The sequence below is a fragment of the Morone saxatilis genome, unplaced genomic scaffold, assembly GCF_004916995.1.
Source record: "Morone saxatilis isolate NCDOM2014 unplaced genomic scaffold, NCSU_SB_2.0 Contig3, whole genome shotgun sequence".
Lineage (NCBI taxonomy): Eukaryota > Metazoa > Chordata > Actinopteri > Moronidae > Morone > Morone saxatilis.
This window is the reverse complement of record NW_023339873.1, coordinates 7,139,488-7,161,888: the sequence shown is the minus strand read 5'-3', so window position 1 is coordinate 7,161,888 and position 22,401 is coordinate 7,139,488. Positions and strand designations below refer to the sequence as shown.

At 41.4% G+C, this 22,401-nt stretch overlaps 1 protein-coding gene across 1 annotated transcript in view; it reads left to right on the top strand.

Annotated features, from left to right (window-relative positions):
• Window positions 1-9,641, top strand: part of plppr3a (phospholipid phosphatase related 3a) — a 15,459-nt gene extending 5,818 nt beyond the window's left edge. Inside the window, 7 exon segments of the mRNA XM_035673442.1 lie at window positions 939-1,068; window positions 2,323-2,518; window positions 4,449-4,506; window positions 6,094-6,267; window positions 7,225-8,043; window positions 8,671-9,349; window positions 9,352-9,641. Coding sequence (XP_035529335.1) covers window positions 939-1,068; window positions 2,323-2,518; window positions 4,449-4,506; window positions 6,094-6,267; window positions 7,225-8,043; window positions 8,671-9,349; window positions 9,352-9,611 — 2,316 coding nt within the window. The 3' untranslated portion in view covers window positions 9,612-9,641.
• The last annotated feature ends 12,760 nt before the right edge of the window (window positions 9,642-22,401 follow it).

The window sequence follows — 22,401 nt, the reverse complement described above, 5'->3', positions numbered from 1 at the left end:
TATTCCGTAGGTTTAGCAATTTTTGGGCCACTTGGAAATAGGTCAGCTCCACAATAAACTAACCTGAACTGAAGTTTTTTTTGACTAATTTAATGTGTTAACAGAGAAACAATGAGTCATTTTTCTGGCCATCTGAGGGATGTAAGTTCAGTATCAGCTCACTTTTTTAGCTCTGTTTTGATCTCCACCAACTATTTATAGCTAGTTAGCTTTCAGTTAGCTGGTCAATAACATTGTCATTTGGTGCTGGGCAGGTAGCATACAGTTGTTTTATCCGATAATTTTTTGATCCATTGTTCATGTAAAATGTGGACTAGTGATGCTTTACAAGAACAAGATCTTCCCGTGTTGGAGCTACAAAGATAAAATCTTATCTCAGAGGATGACTGTGTCTTAGGCTCTGGGTGTTTTGTTTGTGAGTTCTTCACACAGAGACGTTTGTGTACAGACAAATACATAAATCACACAGATATGCAAATGTACAGCTTCTCGTACACTCACAAAGCAAATTCAATCTCCCCTCAGAAATGCAGAATCAATGGACACATTAATAAATACACACCTGACATTCCAATACACACCATCAGACACACCACAGCCCTCCAATCAATACACAAACACTCTCACACGCAGGCACGCACGCTGCTAATCCATCAGCAGCATGGAAATGAGCAGACCTCTCCAACACTCATCTATCACTCTGATTGGAAGTGATCACTATTCAATAACACCCTGCATCCACTCGCTCTCTGTAGCTCTTTCACCGTAGATCACAATCATAGAAATTGATATTGAACATTAATAGCACTTTTACTGTTTTTTACTTTCCTTTGTTGTGCTTTTTAAAATATTTTACAGTGTATATAACAGAAAATATTCAAAAATGTGTTATTTTTCTGTGCTTCTTTCTCACCTTTTATCTACTTTTATATCTATAGATCATGATGGGGGAGGGCCTCATGTACTGTATGCAATCTAAACTGAAGACATGTCCCAAGTCGGAGAGCAGCATTAATGCTGGAGGCTGCAGCTTCAACTCCTTCCTACGCAGAACCGTACGCTTCGTTGGTACGTCCAACCACCAATCCTTCTGGGAGGGGGGGGGGTTGATGGGAGTTTAAGGAATTATGGTCACATTCCAACATCTACAGCAAATTTTTATGGTTTTATGGTTTGCTCAAGAATACATGGACAGGATACATGGCTGTTGCTGTGGACATAACGATATTTGTGGTGGAGCTTGCCCCAGGAGCCTTCTTTTAGAAGGTCTCATTAATGTCATGGTTTGTCAAACAGCATTATTCATCCATGTATACATATTTTGAAAAAAAAAAAAAAACACTTTTAATCACATGATCACAAACAAACAACGTGACTGCTGACATTCTGGCAGATGTCGTGCCAGAACTGGAACCTGACATATCTAATAGCACAAGCGAAGACACCTAAGAGAATGACGATAACATAAGAAGATAAATGGAGATGCTATGTCTTCTGTTGGTGCACCTGCTTAGTGTTAAACTGTTAGCAAAGTTGTCGACTGGCTAATTTTTGATCATAAGTAATGTAATCTTAACAAATGAACGTGTACTGCTGTCCATATTTACACCAGTGGTATTGCAACTGGGGGCACAAATGCCAAATCTTACATAGTGTTAACTACTACTGTTAACTGGTAACTGTATAAGTGTGACACCATTTCTAAAGCTGTGTTGAGGTTAAAATTAAATAGATTCTTTAGTTTGGGCATACATTTTGTACGTTGCAATTTGTGACTAAGGTTGTGGAAGATGAGCATGATATAATTTATATTTGGTCTTCCATTACCGAAAGAATTAACACTGTTAAGAACTGCCTGCTGTTAGTAGTTAGAGAGACAAAATGCTGTTGTTTTTAAGATGGAAATTAGTTTTGGCTCAGACAAATTATTCCACTTACCGGCTGAGCCCCGAACCTGATTTAACTTTTTATAGCAGGGAAATAAGCTAATTACATGCATTAAATGAAGAGTGACTTAAATTGAAATAGGCATGATATACTGCTGCACGGGAAAATATCTTGAGGCAGATTTTGAGCTTTGAAGTGAAAAGAGTAATTAATTCACCTTGCCAAATTTGACTGTCTGCGGCAAAGCTTCGTAACGTAACAAACTGAAGGCCTGTGGTGTCACTTCAGGTTGTTGGAGCAAATTCAACAGTGTTTTCAACTGCAGGTGTTCACAAATGAACAGCTTGATGTGATGAATCCACCAGGGGCTTTTAGTTCATTTACCAAGGCTGCCTTACCATCTCTATCTCCGTCTCCTACCTATCTTTCCCTCAGGTGTTCATGTGTTTGGTCTCCTGGCAACAGCCCTTGTGACAGATGTCATCCAGTTAGCTACTGGTTACCACACCCCTTTCTTTCTTACCGTCTGCCAGCCCAATTACACAGCTCCGGGAGTGTCATGTGACAACCACGCCTACATCACACGAGACATCTGCATGGGGAAAGACCAGTATGCCATCATGTCAGCAAGGTAAGACATAGAGATATATTTTAGAGCTGAAAGACATAGAATGTCTTTATCTGCCTGAAAAAATATACCTGTGTGCAAAACAATATAAAACATATTAAGACACACAGTTATTGTGCATTCATTAAAATAAATAATCTATTTATTTGTGCAAGACCTTACTTCTCAGCTCTTAAGCTCTGTTCTTGTGCCATTAAGTAAGACTTCAACAATGTCTCTGCACAGAGCCATTTACAAACATACCTTATAATGTATATATTCATGCAGCTGAGGCTTTGCTCATAAGAATGTGCTTTATCAAGAAATGCTGCAGCACACACTGAGTTACAGTGATAAAAGGATTTTGCACTGTAAGCTGTATATTGCTACACATCACTATCTTGCAGGAGTATATATGCAAACTACAAGGTGAGGAGTCATCAAAACTAATTAGCATTTGAAGAGGATTACAGGAGATTAAAGTAGCGAAGGAGTGAAATTGTTGTTACAGTTGGATTTTTAAAATAATGCAGTATTATTTCTTAATGATATGCTGCTTAGTAGTTTATTTGTACAACAAGACTTACTGTGCTCTTAGAAATTCTCATTGGAATCTCAAGAGAGAAGCTACAGCTGTGGCCACGTTTGGCTGAATATACTCTTTAGCAGCACAGTGTGTAACAAACAGACATAGGTCAGACAAACAAGCTACAGCATATGGGTATTGGACATGCATAATAAGTGTATGCAGACATAAAAGATTACAGCTCAATATAGCCCATATAGGGATAATCCCAGGGATACAAATGCACAAATGTTAGTACGGTACTTGTAAGGACCCATAGTAACATAATCCATTCCCTAGCGCCTAGATTGATACCACACTATATATGTTAAATATAAGGCTACAGTCAGTGGTCAGTTAGCTTAAACCAATATGTAAAAAATTATAATTACGTTTTTAATGAGGGTTAGGGACTGGGCTAGTTCTTGGCTATGAGCAGTTCCTAGGAAACCAGCTGAGACTCCCTAGAAGTTACTGCACCAAGACAACAAATAGTCTAGCCCGTATAACCACATTGTGTTATTTTTACACTAAAGTTTTGGAACAGGTTTAAAACTTGAAATAAAGTGTACAAAGACAGTGTAGCTGTTCTTTCCTAATCAGCTGCTGGCTGTATCCTTATATAGAATGGAGATATATAACAGTGCTATCAATCTTCTCATCTAACTCTCAGCAAGAAGGCAAATAAGAGTATTTCCCAGATGTCAAACTATTGATTTAACAATCACAACTTAATGCCTACCCCAACAGTTAGCATAAACTTAAAACAAATGTAATTCTAGTAATTGTTCTTCTGAAGTCTTGACCCTCAAATAGACCTTTGAAAAAGGAAGTATCAGCCGAAACTATAAAAAACCAAATTTCCCACTCTAAATGTCTAAAACTCAAATTGGTCTTAACAAAGACAGACATACCAAAGTGTTTACCTAACCAACACACACACAGACAGACAGGTTAAGCCCCGAAGAAATGGGAGCAGTTAAAAACGCAATAGTGCAAGACACATGGATGAACACACTCACACACCTTAATAAAGAAAATTCATTGAGATATGTGATTCAGCTTTCTAAACTCTGAATTTGCGACTGTGACCGCAACTCATTCACTCTCCCCGAATGCTCCCCCTAATGCCCCATGGTATTCTGTTTGTGTTTATTAATGCTCACATCCAAGGACGCAAGCTCAGTGTGACAAACACAGTAGGGCAGGTTTTACTGTCAAATACAATCCAGAAATCACAAATAACATGAGCAGCCATGATAGCTTTATTCAGGTTTATTCAAGAGGCAGTAAACAAACTCACAATCCACACAGCTTTTTTTTGTGAAAACGTGAATTTCTTTCTGCATTTACTCTTTCACACCTAACTCTCCCCCTTTCTCCCCTCAGGAAAACATTTCCATCCCAGCATGCAACGCTCTCTGGCTTCGCTGCTGTCTATATCTCCGTAAGCACTCCTGTGTCTTACTCTGTGTTTGTGTACCTTGATTATGATGCATTTGCATCATATACTTTATGCTTGCATGTGTTTGTTTAATAACTAGTTATCCCTGTTTTGTTTTACATTTTAGTAAAGTCCTTGGTGATTAATATTACAGCAGTGTTCTTTGCACTACATTTATTTATGCGTAGGATTTTTCTTTCAGAAATGTTCATGGGTTTGTGCAGATGACAATAATTTCTTTATCTGTTCAATTATATGTCTGTTCATGATAACTATCCAGATGCTCTTCTGCTTAGTCTTAACAGACGTTGCTGCTAGCAGCGTAAAATTCATTCCTGCATATCAGAGCATTTTTAGCTGGAAGTAAATGACTTGCTACATAAGTCACAATTGTATTATAGTTAGTACTCACTGAGAGATTTACATATTTTAGACTACAGTACCCTCAGGCCAAAAAGCCATCTAAATTAAAACACATTAAAAGAATAACAGGAACTGTCTTTTAAGGTCAGATTTCAGTGTTCATTGTTACATCCTAGTGCATATTTGGTAGTTTTTTTCCATTCTGCTGTCCCGTGCTGACTGCAGCAGTATGTGAACTGTACAGCTAAGTAGCATTGTCATTTTTCCATGAGGTAACACCCTCCAATACACACACACCACCCTCCACCAATGGCTATTGCAAGCTACTGGCCATATTACTGCTGCCTCACTGAGCCCAGAGTGTGCTCATTAAAGCTCACCAGACAGATTTCTTATGAGAGAAAATGCAGGAGAGGAGGAGGAGGAAAGCAGCTGTTTTGGTTGCTAGTTGGTTGTTAGAGTTACAACATGTTGCCTAATATTTGCAGAGTAGAGAAGCAGCTCAAAAAAACTGATGTCAGATCATTTTTCTTCAGTATTGTTCTTCACTGCCAACCACATTAGGACATGTATTCAAAAAACCTTTGTGGGAAATTACAATGAAGTGAAATAATTCCACCTTCACAACACATATTTAGATTTTTCCCCGCTCTCTTGCTTAGAAGAGTAGGATTTCTATGCACAATACTAGATGGACAAGCTTAAAATGGATACTTTTGCAAAGCCTGCTTTTCTGTCACTCAGCTGTCCTCCTTTTTATGTAATAGAAATATTGTGTGCATGCAGAGAATTTTAATGTAGCTGTAAATATGTTCTCTCTCTCTCGGCCTGCTTTCTTCCTTACTCTATTTTACCATCAAAGAACAATCATCCGAATTTTCATGGAACAAACTAAACAATAGGAGACTGTTCATTTAACTTTAAAGAGGATTCTTCAAATCAGTGGAGTTGTCTTTAAAGGAATAAATTAACATTTGGGGAAATATGATTATTCGCGGCAGGTGAATTTCCCAACATGTCAAATTATTCCTTTAATATTAAAGTTTAGGATATACAGGATGTATTTCCTTCATTTCTCTAAACTGTAAATCTTTCAATAGTTGAGGTCAAACATTTGTTGCAGCGTGCTATTATGCCCTAATGACATCTCCATCCCAGTCAACATATGTCTGGCTGTGTGTCTTTATGCATATTTATGCGTGTCTCTCTCCCTCTCTCTCTCCTCAGATGTATTTCAATGCCAGCATCAGCAGCACGACCAAGCTGCTTAAGCCGTTGCTGGTGTTTGCTTTCTGCATGGCAGCAGGCCTCGCTGGGCTGACGCAGATAACTCAGCACCGCAGTCACCCAATAGATGTCTACGTGGGGTACCTCATAGGAGCCGGCATCGGAGTGTACCTGGTTAGTTGAACAAAGTGCACAAAACTGTGTATAACAAGCATGGTGAAATATTTATCAGACATGTCAAGGTGTAAACTAAAATCTGTTGGCAAAATATATTAGAGGACTTAATTTATGTGGCTGGCTTTAAAGATAATTGCTCCTTTTATGATAAAGGCACGCTGAAAGACATTTGAGCAAGTGAAATTGTCTTGAAATGGATTTCCTATTTCAGAATTTAGTTTCTGTAATGAGTGCCAGCATATGTTTGTATATATTTAGGGATTTGTTTTGTCCCCAGGGAGTAGTTAACAGTCAGCATGCAGCATGGTGGGAATGACCGAATACACATAAATATTTATTTATTTTTTTTAATAAAGTGGTTTAGTTGTTTTGCTCTGACTGAATTGTTCCATTGTATTATTCTCACACTATTACAGCATGTGCTAACAAATGCTTCTTATTTTTATCACCTCCCCTCTCCGTGTGGCTTCCATACTTTTCTCTCCCAGCAGTTTTTTTTTTTTTGGCAGGCTCTATATATAGCTTTTTCTATTACGGAGGAAAGGGAGAGCGAGAGAGAATGAATAATCCGATAAGAATTTTCTGGAACAATTTCACACTTCATTTTAAGAAAACTTGTCGTTGCCATTTCGCACGCTTCCCTCCTCCTCTTACTCTCTTTCTTTCTCGTCTTTAGTTTTTAAGAGGGGGAGCATTTGTCCCTCTCATTAAAGGATGAATTCTGAGAGAGGGAGGAAGAGGGATTCATGCTGACCTCACTAAACAGGAGGAAGAAAGAAAGATGCTTATTCATGCACTTGCTCCTCGCTAATAGGAATATAATTTTTTTTCCCTCCTCAAGATTAAAGAAAATACATTTTCACGCTTCAGTCTTTATTTAACATGCCGGGTGCTTCTGTCTCCTCATTTATTTCTCCTCCCCACCTCCCTCCTTGTATTCCTCTGTCCTGTCAGGCTGTGTACGCAGTGGGAAACTTCAAAGCATCAGAAGAAGACGCTCACTCTTTACAAAGACTGACCCCAGCTCAGCAGAAGGACGGCCTGAGGGTGCTGAGTCAGCGGAGTCATGACTCCCTGTACAGGAAGACTCCCAGGGTGTCTGAGAGCAGAGAGGAGCTGGGGGTGGGGCTGGGGTCCGGGGCCCGCAGTAAGGTGAGGAGGGAGAAGGCCTCTCTGGCCTCCCTGAAACGAGCAAGTGCTGATGTGGAGCTCCTGGCAACCCGTGGTCCCATGGGCAAGGAAACCATGGTAACCTTCAGCAACACTTTGCCCCGTGTCGCAAACGGCAACAGCCCCATTTCACCCTCAGATGAGCTGCCTACCACACAGCGTCACATGACCTTCCATGTGCCCTTTGACCCTCAGAGGTCTCGACAGCTGGTGTCAGAGTGGAAGCAGCGCTCGCTGGAGCTCCGCAGCCAGAGCTCACGAGATGAGGAGGAGGGAATGGACGGTGGAGATGGAGGAAATGAAGCAGGAGAAGGAGACCAGGAGATGCCTTCCTCTCTTTATCCCACAGTGCAGGCCAACAAGGGCATTGCCACACCGACTGGAGCCAGGATGGTGGTGGCACCGCCACTCGTTCACATCCCTGAGGAGGCCTCTCGGCCGCCACCTGTCTCCCCCAAGAGTGCCAAGACTCGCGCCAAGTGGCTGTCACTAACCGAGGGAGGAGGGGTGAAAGAGCCTGGAACAGGACCCATTGCGGTGTCCACTCCCCGTGTGCCCAACACGCAGCCCAACCAGCCACCCAGTCAGCAAAGAGTCACTCAGGTGAGGAAGGAATTAGAAAATGAATGCCTGCAAATCATACTAACTGCATTATTTTGAGCTGTAATTTTTCATTCCTTAATTTCCAGTGGCATGCAGCCAATTCTGATAAATATATCTCAGACAGGAGATGTATTAGCTGCCAAACACTGTGTACGCTACACACCTATGATTTATTTTGTTGGTAAAATGAAAACAGAATAACATGGGTGAAGGCACTTTGACTGATTAGTTTCCAAAATAAAAAATGTGTTCAAACTGTAATTACAGTCAGAGTTCAATCTTATTAAAATGTCTGTGAGATATACTGACTATGTTACTATTACCCTTTACAAAATTGCTTTGTACCACAATAAACCCTGAATTCAGTTTATTACAGTAAACATTGTAAATACATATTACTGATTGTTGTAGTAGTTGCTTTTCTTGAAATTTTATAGATGTAAATGTTGTAAATTTATGTTATGTTAAATATTTGAAATAAAAAATGAAATTACCTTGGAAACAGCAGTTAACAAATCAATATTATCAACAAGGTCAGTTTGGTAGCTGATCTGAAGCAACTACTTGAGCTCTCCTCTGACCGTCTTTCCTTTGTACGTTCTGACGAGACTTTCTTCTGTCCTCCAGGTGATAGCCATGTCTAAGCAACAGGGTCATGGACCCATCACTTCCTCCACTACTAAGACATCAGAAGGTGGCTCCTCCTCCGGCGGTGGGTCCAACTGCTCCGAGTCGCCCTATTACCGGATCCCATCTGATCGAGACAGCTGCACTGGGAGCAACCCAGGGAGCATCGCCGGAAGTGGGAGCATCGTCACCATCGACGCTCATGCCCCTCACCACCCGGTGGTGCGTGTGTCAGCCAATAACGGCAAACCGTGGGAGTGGAGAAACACCATCAGTGGTAACATGATGACTGCCGACATGGCAGGGGACAAACACCGTGTAGCGCTACAGCGACAGGACAATGTCAGTCACTACCGGGATTACCGGACACTCCCAGTGAAAACAGACTCGCTCTGCTCCTCCGGCGGCAGCGTAGAAGGAGGAGCGGATCTGCCTCCCCCACCTCTCCCGACCTCCTCCTCCCCCCTGCCTCCCCCTCCTCAGCTGTTGTCATCCCCTCTACCGCCACCTCCTCCTCACTCGTCTTCTTCCCCCTTGCCTCCCCCTCCACACTCGAGCTCCTCTCCAATGCCTCCTCCTCTCCCTCACCCTGCCTCCTCTCACATGCCTGCACCTCCTCACCTGTCCTCTCAGATGCCCCCACCACCCCTGCCATCTTCCTCTCAAATGCCTCCACCTCCTCACCCATCCTCCTGTCAAATGCCCCCACCTCCTCACCCATCCTCCTGCCAAATGCCCCCACCTCCACATCCATCCTCTTCTCCTTTGCCACCTCCACCTCACCCCTCATCCTCCATGCCTCCACCTCCTCACCCGTCCTGCTCCAGCATGCTCCCCCCTCCTCCCCATCCCGACTTACTGATGGACGGCCACAGCCAGGCACTGTCCCGCTCCTCCACCCTGCCTCGTCGGCCCTCTGTCTCCGCCCGCAGCCACGCTGAGCAGGAGCACTACTACAAGGCCATGCAGAATGAGAGGATGTTATAGTAAATGGGAAAAACAGCGGACATCATTGTCATATCAATGGTTGTACTTCAGAGGACTCAGCTGAAAGAGACAGTGAAACGAAATAGGTTGGGGCAGGTGAATAAAGATTTATGAAAAATGACAAAAAGGTTTAGAGACTCCAGAACAGCAGCTTCAGTCAAAATGCTGGAAACGAAGAGGCGTTAGGGGTGGAGGACCATTGGGAGGTCTGGCAGCTCACACACACTCAGCAGGGGAGCTGTTTTTTCCCTGCTCGCATGTACTGCCCACAGCGCTAGCTCAACGGCCCTGACTGGGAAAAGAACAGACAAGGGAAGAAAGGGGAGTCAAACAGAGGAGGGTGAAGAATTAAAAACCACAGTTCAGCTCTAGTTTCGGCACGCACATCCTCCGTGTTTCTTTATGACACATTCAAAGAAGGAATGGAAGAGGCTGCAGCTGAAAGAGATATCACAATGAACAGTCTGGGATTTGCTAAATCAAGTTTCCCCTGAGAGGTGGGATAAGACTGAGCAAACAAAACAACTACAGGCAATACTAGCTCTTCTTAAACTAGTGCAGCTGTTTGAGGTTGCCAACTGCTACACACAGAGAATTTGCCGTTCATGCTTCAAAGCCCAAAAGCTGTGAATAAAGAGGAGTATACAGTAATGTTAACTTCAACCACAGGTTCAATAGTATTATCCACAACCCACAAAAGAGAGACGAAAGAGTCTTTTTTGCCCCTCTGAATAAACAAACCAAATGGGGAATTTTATGTTTGAGGCCAAGCAAATCTGTCAGTATCCACCAGAGAGAGCCGGCTTAGGGAGCGTTGCTTCTGGATGGGGTGTGAGAAGGAAGAGGAGGGGTGGGTATAAGGAGGATCACGCACAGTTGGGCACCCCTATACAGACGTCACTGAATGGATTACTGTTGTAAACATGAGAGGCGGTGGAATGGAAAGAGAATTGTTCCTAAAGTGAAGAGGGTGGCTGGGCTGCACAGCACAGCACGGCAAGCCAGGCAACCAGTCTGTCTTTGCTGCGTGCAAAACCTGCCACAGAGCCTGAAGCAGCACTAAGGAGATTAAGGTTTGTTTATCAAACCATGCTAGCACACTCTTATTCACATTTAGCCCTCTGGAAAATCACAATGGTGACGGGAATGTTAATGCAAAGCCGCCCAGCCAGTGGTGCAGCCGGCCATCACCAGCAACATCCACATTGGCTCAAGCAGGTGCTGGTTGGATGCGACTAACTGGCTTGTGTTTCAAGCAGTCTCTGTTTACACCTGTTAGCATTTCAAAGGTTTTGCTACCACTTTCTAACTTTGCATACTTTATGAGGGGTTGCTTTATTAATTATCATTTATCTATGCTTTAAAGAACAGTAATTCTTAAGAGCAACTTTTGGGTTGTCAGGTTGTTCTTTTGTGTACATCTGTCTCTTTATCCAGTTATTTTATATTTTCAGGAAGCAGGAAGACTAAATAATATTTTAAATATTTATAACTCCAGAGATACAATCCTTTATTCATGCATCATCTATATGCAGGGTCACAAGCTACCCTTATTTAAGTACGCTTTAGAAAGTGATACCAAGATTTTTGTTCTTTGTTGATATTATAATAAACTCCTATGTTGACAATGTTGACAAAACCATCTCAACACAAGGTCCATTGCTCGCTTGCTTTAGAGCAGATTGGGATGCTGGCCTCCCAGGATTGCCCCAAAACAGTTTCAGGGGAGGCTCAGTAAATGGAGGTGAAAAAAAAAAAATATTAGGTATCAGTAGGAGATCACATAGAATTGCATAAATGTGTGTAATTAAGAGTCAGAAACTAATAAATGCCTTAGGACAGACCGTTTATATATATTTGGTGTCGTGTAAAGTTAAACAGCAGTATTAGGTTATCACGATAAGATCATATAACATAATCATGATCCCATAGGCATCCTGGAATTGAGCGAAACAAAGCAAGTGAACTAAGGGGGGGTGGGATGGTGCCTTTTTCACAAGCTTTGTCCGAGAGGAGGCCCCCAGTCTCAGGCTTTAAGAAACCCTAGCTCTACAGCTTTTGATCCACATCACACAGTCTTCATTTAGTGTTGTTCGCTTGGTTTCTGTGGAACTGTGAGTGTTCAAACTATGAGCAAACTACATCTGCTAAGGAGGATCGTGTAACATGGTCAAAAAGTGAGTACGCACACCTCCAGTTGAGATTATTTTGTCAACTACTGTTTCAAAGGTCAAGAATGAGCTGCCCACCGAAAGGTTTACATTCAGTTTTTGACATTGATTGTCTAAACCATTAACGATTAATTGTAGGAATAATCTAATTATCAATTCATAATGAAAATAATCAGTAATTGGAGCCCTTAGACATACACTTGGATTTGACATCTACAAGTTGAGAGGAAGTGCGTGTTCTTCCTGCTCACCTCTGCCTCCTGTGTGTATTAGTACTATGTTGTATAAAGTCATTATCTGGTACCTACCATTTCATACATCCAAGTTTTTTCTATCAGCAGATTTCCCGTACATTGACAAGTGCTTTATTTTAGATTGTTCTTTGATCATATCATGAAAGATACAAACTCACATAGATGAAAAAAATGGTTTTCACCCATGCACCACAACATCTGAAGGGTACGTGAACTGATTTTGTAAAGTTGTGCTAGGACGTGGCGAGTTAAATGGAACAAGTTGTATTTTGTAGTGGAGCTCCTCACATGTGAGGGGCTGGTAGATAATGTTGCTCGTCGGTTTGTGCTGCATGTGTGTGTACGAGCGTGATTTTTTAAAACTTTACTTCTGTGCTTCAAGTCTGTGACGTTACCTTTGACCGACAGACATGCTGCATTTTTCAGTGCTGGTGAGTATCGTACTACTTCTCCCCCCTGCCCCATTTTGACTGTAAAAATACTTGATATTACCTAATATTATTAATACTATTATTATTCCGCAGTCCTCTTTTTTGGGCTAATGTTTTCTATCTGTGGTGATGTGTAACATTAATAACCTGATTGAATAAAAAAATGAAGACTTATTAACCAAGGTTTCATCTTGTGTTACTTGACGGCAAAGTGGAAGGTGTTCGGCTCAAAATAGAGAGAGGGTCAATGCCAGAGCAGCTTTTACCGCCACTCTAATGAAACAGATCTTCCCCATTGATTCTTGGGTTATGAGTACTTTCATGCTCAGTCATACTGTATCCTCGCACACACACACACACACACACACACAGCCAGACAGATACATGCACATTTGCAATGCAACATTTGCTCGTTTCCTTTGGGCTAGTGTCAGGTTTCCATAATGAATTCTGCTAGAATGTTGGTCAATCCCAGATGACCCGCAGGGATGCGGCAAGCATTGGCTGAGGCCTGTGTGTGTGTGTCTGTGTGTGTATGTGTGTGTAAAGAATTGTGGGAAATGTGTACTTAAATTAGAGCCTTTGTTTTCTAGTAAATACAAATGCGCCGCTTACTTTATTCCGATCTAAATTATAACACGATTCACGTGCATTAAGGTGGATGATTATGCAGATAAGAATCAGGCTTTGTGTGTGTGTGTGTGTGTGTGTGTTTGTGCATTTGTGTATAAATGCAGTACATTGTCCAGGTGGAGTGAGGTTATGTGTCCATTGAGATATGTGTCAGTTTGTGCATTTTTCTATCTGTATGCATTTTCGGCATGTATGTATATGTGTGTGTCCAGTGCTTTGGAGCATTGAGCTGTGTGATGAGGCCGTACAGGCAGTGGGGGTGCAGATGGTGTACTGAGGCCTGAGGACAGTCAGCCTGTCCATGACTCACACTCAGCAAGCCAGCAGCTCTCCCTCTCTTACTCTCTCCCTCTCCCCTTGGTGGCCCAGAAAACACAACACAACAAGTCTGTATGTGTGTGTGTGTATGCGACTGCGGGAAGCATCAGAAAATGCGGACAGAGCTGTCCGTATGCATGTGCCTGTTTTTGTGCCTGTGTATATGCTTATATCTTTGTGAGCATGCATGTGTGTGACAGTGAGAGCTGTCCAGGAGAAGATGCTGACATTCTTTTCAGGACTGATTTACCACTGCAGAACAGCACAAAAGCCATTTGTCCGCAGCTCCACTTTTATCCTACTCACTTTGTCACTATCATTCTACCTACTGCAATCTCAACTGGCTCCTCGTGAACCTTTACACAAGGAGGAAAGGGATTTGAAGATTTGGAGCTTATATCCTGATTTTCCTCCAGCTCTCAGGTACTTGAATGAGGGATGAGGATTCTAAAGGGTCACAGGGATCATTTTACTTTGAGTCCAATCCATATTGGGTGTCATTTTTCTTTAAGAAATCAAATATTGATAAATTTTTTGCATGAAAAGATTGCCCTATGCAAATAATGCCTTCTGGTTAGGATCTACAGGGACTGACCATATATACAACGGATTCCAGCACTGTCCGAGTTCTTTATCAGGGTTCATTGCTGAAATGGTTGAGGAACCCCAGTTTAACAGCCCTCTTGAGGGTTTCACCAATTATGAAAAGGAAAGGAAAGTGATAGTTTCATATTCCCATGGCGTAACGGTTGTTAAATTTTTCAGCCTTGCACCCAGAGTACATTACATTTAGTCTCAGTTGGGCTTATTAAACCATGTTATAAATCCTGTCATTTGTAGGCCCACCAGACACAAAACTTGTAGTGAGCTCTTTGGGATCCCAAATGATAACCAGCCTTAATGTGCCAGTCAGCCATCTACCACCACAGCTAGGGGCTAAGACTGACATTTCTAGGAGGCTGGCTTCACTGAGTCAGTACATGTATTACAAAGCTTGTTTCTACCTAGGGGTCCAAGACAAAGTTCTTTTTTTTACATCTATCTATTTCATCAGTTGTAGCCAAACAGAAGACAACAGTAAAATCATGACTGGCTACTTGCCAAAGTAGCTCGTAATGTAACACAACATCTACAACCATATAATTTGCAAACACTTTGCTGGTCGTGAGAATTATTTCCCTCCATGGATATAGATGTGGAGTTGAGGATATATGCTAGCTCGCTCAGTCTTTAACCCGCAGGCTACAAAAAGTGATAAATGTAAACCCATTCTCGTTCCCAGACTACCAGTTATACTGTTTCAGTCCAGCTGGGAGCCTGATATTTTTATACGGCTGTCCTCACCTCTCTAGGCATCTGCTGCTTTACAGGAGCTTGATTTTCAAACACACTGATTATTTTTAGATATTCCTGACATGGTCCATTTTTTATTTTCTCACCTGAACTGAGGGTCTACACTGCAAGTATTAACAAACAAGACTAAGAGTTTTCAGCCATGGTAGCTGCTCTGTGAGCCTGTGCTTACAACCTGCACATTATTGCTTTGAGCTACATGCCAACATCAGCATGCTAACATGTTATTGTATGGTATATAATATTTACAATGTTCACCATCTTTGTTCAGCATTAGAGCATGCTAACATTGGCTAATTAGCACAAAGTACAATCCATCCAATAATTGCTAAGACATTTCATTCAATCCACAAATGTCTCCCGACTGGTGCCACTAGAGGAAAAGTAAATTAATGCAAGTATGATTCATCCTCTGGAGACCATGGCTGTCTGTACAACATTTCATGACAATCCTTTGAATAGATATTCAATATTTCTGTCTGGGCCATTGTGGTGGACTGACCAATAAGACCAACATTGACATTACAAGAGCCTGCAAGGCTGAAAATTCACGAAACTCATCCATGGCAGAGTAAACAAAATAAAATACATGGCTGGCTGTCTGTAAATAAGACAGTTTCTAAAAATTCCTCAAAAGTTGACTTTGCAAAGATGCAAAGCTTTCATGTGACAGCCTAAAGAAACACTCTACTAAGCATGCAAGTCTTTTTGGTCCCCCTCTCTCTCTGCTTCTCCAATTATACTTGATGCGTCTGCTCGGCTGTCTCCTCATTCTATCCTCTGAGAATTGAGGCGATAAAGATTGAAAGATGGAGCGTACTCCTGTACCCCTTTAACCCACATGCATGGGTGCTCACAGAAACACATAAACACACTTATATATTCCCATGAACACACAGAGCAACACACTCCCTAAAGCCCACATCCAGAGATTTATGTGTTAAGACAAACATCCTTCTGCAGATGGACACGCAATCACATTATAATTCACATACACAAATACACACCCACACCTACTTTTGCCCCTTGTACTGTCTGTCTACATGTAGAGGCAGAAGAGGGGGAACAGTGCAGTGTATTTGAGCATGAGTGGGTTGATGTGGTTGTGGCCTTATATGCATGAGTAAGACTTTACAGTACATGGCTTCAATACCCTACAGGCGATGGGGTAGTAACACACTGACACAGTTATCAGACCAGACTAATTGGGTCTGGGACTATGTGTGTGTACATGTGTGTAGGAAGACCTCGGTAGATGCATGTCTTGATGTATGTGGGACCCTTTCATACATTTGTTTGGAACCCTATACACAATGGTCTGTCCGTTCTCCTTCACTGCCCTCTCACTTCAAAACCTTCTCAAATGTGGATGTAGGAAATCAAGTAAGTGCATGTATGTATACGTCCATCTGCTTGTGTGTGTTATATGCATCTGTAATGACTGCATATGTCACATGAACAACCACGTCCCTCTGCACACTGTCATACCTTACTCCTGTATGTCTTTTCAAATTCATAAATATCTCTCCTGCCGGGAAAAACTGTCAGATGTGTCAGGGTTTTCTGTGGAAGCTCTTGGCAGAGGATCACGCACTCTTGCAACCGTCTGACCCAGTTTCAGTCCTCACATCACCACAGTTAGGATGCTGAGGGATATTATGCATTATACACAAAAACACAAACATTTAGCTAATTTTGCATCATTGCACATTACCACACAGTCGGCCATGCAACGATCAAATAGTAGACTTTATCAAATGCAAGGACACACATGCATACTGTAGCTTGAATAAGTGGTTTACTAGTGCAAATAATCCAGTATGAAATTAAAAAAAGACAGTCCCATCGTTAATCCAGTCTAAATCAGTCGGTCTGGGAGCATCAATTTAATGAGTAAATTAGGGCGCTGCGGCACTACACTCGTCTGTACTCATGCCTGTGATCCGTCCTATTTCATATCAGCTACAAGCAGGGGAGTGAAGACAAAGACTGCATCTAAATGTAGCTGACTGGGTTTAAGTGTCTGTTTCTGTGTATTTTCTAACCTGGTAGTCATCCTACATCTTGTCACTGTGTCATATGTGGTGAGGGATGATCAGAGGTTCAAGATCTGCATAGGAATATTCATGGGGCAGTGAAGCATAGCAATAGTGCATTTTGGAATAAAAGCAACACATTTGGCAAAGATGTAGGTTTATATGTAATAAATAATATATGGATATCAGGACACTGCAAATCTGGCCCTTTTGGGTCATGGTAAATCTTTCAAAATAGCTGCCAAATAGGTGAAAAATGTTCCTGAATGTTGCAAGAAAATTATTTTATAACTTTTGATGACTGTCAAGGTGTGTTCAAGCAGATTAGTTCAGATGTCAGAATATTTATATCATATTTTTCACTTCATTTTATGTTGTTTTTTTTGTGGGGTTTTTTTTTTCAAAAATTGATTGGTTAGTTAGAAATTCGTCATCATTTGCTCCCATGATCCTGTGAGTGGATTACGGTTTGTTATGCTTTTTTTCCCCCTTTCATTTCACTCCCACTGCTAGCGCAACAGGTTTCTACATCACACTTTTAGCACCCTAACAGAGGCATCAAAAGCCTGCTATGAGCTTGTAGCATGCAAGTGCATCATGGGTTGCGTTAAGCACTGCAAGTGCTAAGTGCCATCACTAGAGTGTGTCACTTTAGTTAGTAGTTACTGCTTTTTAATTGCATTACTTTTGGTCAAGCATTGCCCCCAACAACCCGCCTCCTCAGTTCCTGTATCATGCTGTAACCAGGCCACCATTTTATGAAATTATACAATTATATATAAACATATGTTTAAAACTAAAACTAATACATATATATATTAGTTTTATTTTTTATTTATTTATTATTTTATATATATATATAATAAGTACTATTTCATATTTAAAAAACTTTAAGAAAAAATCTAATCCTATTAGTTGGCACCTTGCTATGCTTGCCTGTGTCATTGATCCTTGAGCTATTCTGACTGGAGACCGATCTCTTTTCATGTTTTTAAGCTTTTAAAAAGGACTCTTTGACAAATAAAATATATATATGCTTGAACACACCTTGACAATGAAGAGTCATACACAAGTGTTACTTTTGTTGAACAATGCACAATTGTTATAGTTCAATCTAGCCGCCCCACTATATGCATTGATTGATAAACATGGATCAGCTACAGCGTACACAGAGGCAGGGAAGAAAGGAAAGAAGGAAAAAGAAAATAAGGAAGGAAAGAAGAAGAACGTAGAGCGTGGAGAACAAAAATGAAGAATAAAGAGGAATGAGGAAAGGAAAGCAGAGAGAGGGAATAAGAACAGAAAGAAGAAGGAAAGGATGGAACGAAAAATAAAAGAATAAAGTCTGATGTGAGGAGAGATAAAAGGAATAAAGAGTGGAGACTTAAAGAGCGATATTCAAGGGTTAAGAGAAACAGGAAGGTATACAGGAGGAAATGTAGGGAAAAAAGAAGAAAGGAAGGAATAAACACTCAAATGTTTGGCACAAGGAGGGAAGAAAATGAAGGGAAGAAAATAAAACAAATGCATAAGAGGGAAGACATTAATGAAGGTGGAAAAGCTGGAAAAAAAGGATGAATGAAAGAGAAGTGAAACTGGGAAGGAAGGAAGCAAAACAGAAATAACCAAATGAATGGGCAAGAGAAACGGTCCTTGTCAAGTTTCAAGTGACTTTATGGGTGAAAGACAGAAATAAAAGAGCTGTCACTTCACTGTGATTCCCAGTTGAGCCTTTGAATGGATGACTGGCTTCACCACGATACTCGCTGACCTGCATAACAGCCACCGATTAACACATTGTCACATCTGATGCCAACTTGATCCAGCAACAAAGAGGGGGGGTGGGGTTGGTCATAGTAATAATGTGTGTGGGAGACAGACAGAAAAACAGACAGATATTGAGAAAGAAAGAAGAAGTAAATAGGAATACAGCTCTAGTGCCATGAGCCAAAACATGAGTGTGTGTGTGTGTGTATGGGGGTGGTTGCAGTGACAAGACAGTGACAGTAGGTGTGTAACTAATGATGCCACCTTATAATGAGGCCGACACAACAGTTCACACTCACACATTTCCATTGCATGACCCTCATTATTCCCCTGTGGATTTATGGCAGCAGACTGATGTGCATTTATGTGCATATTCAATAGGACGGCCAGATTAAGAGAGCGGCATTAAAAACTGAGTCAGGGACAGACCAAACGCTCATCTTTCATGTCTGGTTTAGTGGCGGCATTCTGCTGCCGTGGATTGAAGTACAAAGAGAAGTAAAAAGAAAAAAAAAGTGAGGCAGGAAGAAGGAGAGAAGAGAGGAAGAATTACAAAATGAAAGATGAGGAAGGGGCAAACTAGACAGAGACGAGGTAAAAAGGGTTAGAGAGAAACATTATCTTTTGATGTACTCCAGTGAAACAGCTCATTACAAACCAGAGCAACAAAAGAAAGTAGCCTGTAAAAATTCTCCAACTCCCACACACAACCCACAAACACAGGCACGACAGCATAACTGAGGAGAATACAAAACAATCTACAGTAGCCCACAGAGGCTCAATTGACGTTTTAAAACATACAGTGAGAGACAGAGACAGGTAGACAGAGAAAGCAAAAAGACAAGGACTAAAGAGATGTGAAACATTTTGGCATTTTTCTGGCCCAGTGCACTGAGCGTATTCCAGGATGGAGCAAATTCTTTATACTCCTTCTCCCCTAGGCCTCAATCTGCCTTTCAGCTACCTCTCTCCCTCCCTCCCTCTCTCTCTCTCTCTCTTTCCCCCCTCTCTTATCCATTCACTTTCTCAACACCCCTCCCCACTTCCCCTTCTGTGGATTTACACCCACCTCCTCCAAATTCCACTCAGTTATTTTCATTTTGGGGTAATATTTATTCCGCCGATGTTTATTCATGACACAAGGTTCTGAGAGAGAGATAAGAAGCCAAGTGCTGAGCTGGCCCGAGGGCTGTGAGGGCTCCAAGTCAGTCAGCACACACACACACTCACACACACAACACACATGCACATAAACACATAAAAAAAGAACCTACTGTTTGCATAAGCATACACACACGCTAACTCTCCCACAAAAACACACACACTACGTTTTCAGCTTCTCATCACGTACAAACTGAGGCGTTTTGTCCGTGAAACGCCACTATCGTTATCAGATTGAGACTGAGCCGGCTGCCTCCCTTTGCCGGTTCTGTTTGTCAAGGAGAAAAATTTTTTTGGTTTGTTTTTGAGATGTCAGTACCAAAACATGCCTGACCCTCATCTGTCAGCAGTGTTTATCATGATGTCATGACAGACACACACACACACACACACACCATGAGGGAGGCTGTGTTTCTTTTCCAAAACCTCCCTCCTACGCGTAGTTGCCTACTTGGTGCTTCTGTGTATGCAAGTTTGCATGTGTGCGTCGACAGATTTGCAGTTTAAATGGCCAGAGGGAGAGACGTGATGCACAGAAAATGAGGCATTTGTCTCTCGGAGTGGGTTAAAATCCTTCTTGTTCTCCCTCACTGGCTCCCAAATCTGCTCAGCCACTTTTCTATTTCTACACCTTTCTCTAAGTCCCCAGACAATACACACCAATCTGATCCCTTTCTGTGTCTCCTGCACCTTTTCCACCTTTCCAAATTCTGAGAGTCTGAGCTTGTGTTTGGCATTGGGCTGGTGCCTGCCTGTTAGATCACAATGGTCCTAAAATAACTATCTATAATCACACTTTGAGGTTTAATTGGTTCCATAGAGTTTCATGGAGTTCCATAGACTATAGGATGACTATAACAATAAACCATGTTTGGACAACAATGTACATAGATGGCAAAATATCCATTGTGTTCCCATAGATTAACTCCCATGTCCAATGTTAACATCTTAGGCTACCCACATTAAGTTCTAATGACCCAGTATGCATTGTTTTGGTGTTTTGCAAAATGCCTAGTCACTGAAACACTGTTGAAAAAGCTATAAGTTACCTGGATGCCTAAAAATCTTTCACTTTAAGTCATTTAAAGGTCCAGTGTGTAACATTTAAGATCTGTTGGCTTGTGCAAGAGTGATATGAGAGTGTTATATTCTGCAACTACACCACATCCTATACACTGGTCCTTTAATCAAATAACCTATAGACGTCTGGATGTCTATTGACCTGCAAATCTCATTTAAAGATTTTGAAAAATAGGACCTCTGTAAACAATTCTTAGAGTTCCTGAAAACTCATTTCCTCAATCAGCTTCTTCATATAAGAGAACATGAACATACAATTGTCTTTTAGAACAGAGTTGGTTCACATGGGAAATTTCTCGTGTTTTTGTCTGTACTATTTTCACTGCAGTGGGCAAGGCTCAGTTGGAGTATGGTATATAAGGTAAGGTATGTGAGTTTGATTAGAAAATCTGATCTGGTCTGAAAATCTGATGACACAAATCTGATCAAACCACATTCATACAGTCCTCATGAAGCAGATCAGCTGAATTTTTGAATGTTAAACTCTTAACAAAAAAGCTTATGAATGTTTTCCCCCAAATTAGCCATAAATATTTAATGTTATAGGGGAGAATTTAAGATTTAAACCCGGGGGTCCAGTGTAAGATACTAAAATTGATTGCACAATGCAGGGACAGATTTGCAGTATTTGTAGAAACAATCCTACTACATCAACTTCAATTAATAATATTTATTTTTTATGAAAGAAAACCATATAATAAAAAATACTAACACACATGTGTGACATCATTACGTTAGTCTAGTCCCTTAATGTAGTATATATAATCTGCCACGGACACATACTCAAAACAGAATACAGTGATTAGGTTAGCAGACATTTTTCATGTCATTTTTATATGTAAGAAAATCCTCTTGGATGTTAAAAAAATAAAAACTATTTCCTGGTCTAACCATCACAACATTTTCAGACAGGAAACCTGAAGTGACCAGGGAAAATATTTGGACCACGAACACCACCTGCGGGATGTTTGGCGCAGGTGCAACATATTTTGGTTTATCTGAGGATGCAGATGTGCAAAAAAATAATTTGGGTCAGACAAAAATAAGCGACTCCAAAAATAGTTTAAATATATATATTTTAAAAAATGGTATCACTGTGATTCAGTGTGTATTTTCCACAAGATAAAACAAGTTTATTGAGCAAGCCCAACTCAAAATCCCTGCTTCAGGCTGCAAAGCCATTGCCTCAGAGCCTGAGGTTATTTATGTAACAGAATGAAAACATATCTTGAAAAGTCTTGACATTGAGCCTTTCCACCACTAGATGGAGAAGTGGGACAGGGGGAGAAAATAATATGGAAATAATGGTCCTTTTCTCCACTGGATTTGATCCCAATTTCAGGCTGCACGTACACCGCTCTTCTGCAGCCCTGAAGCAGACAGCCTGGTTCATTGAACGTCATATGATAAGGCTGGAGGAGAGCCAGCAGGGCCCCCATTTGGAGAGGAGGACCCACATCTCAGTCAACGCGCGCAGCCAGGGCCCCCTTTATCTCTACAAGGCAGGGAGGCGTATCCTCCCCCCCCCCCCCCCCCTTTC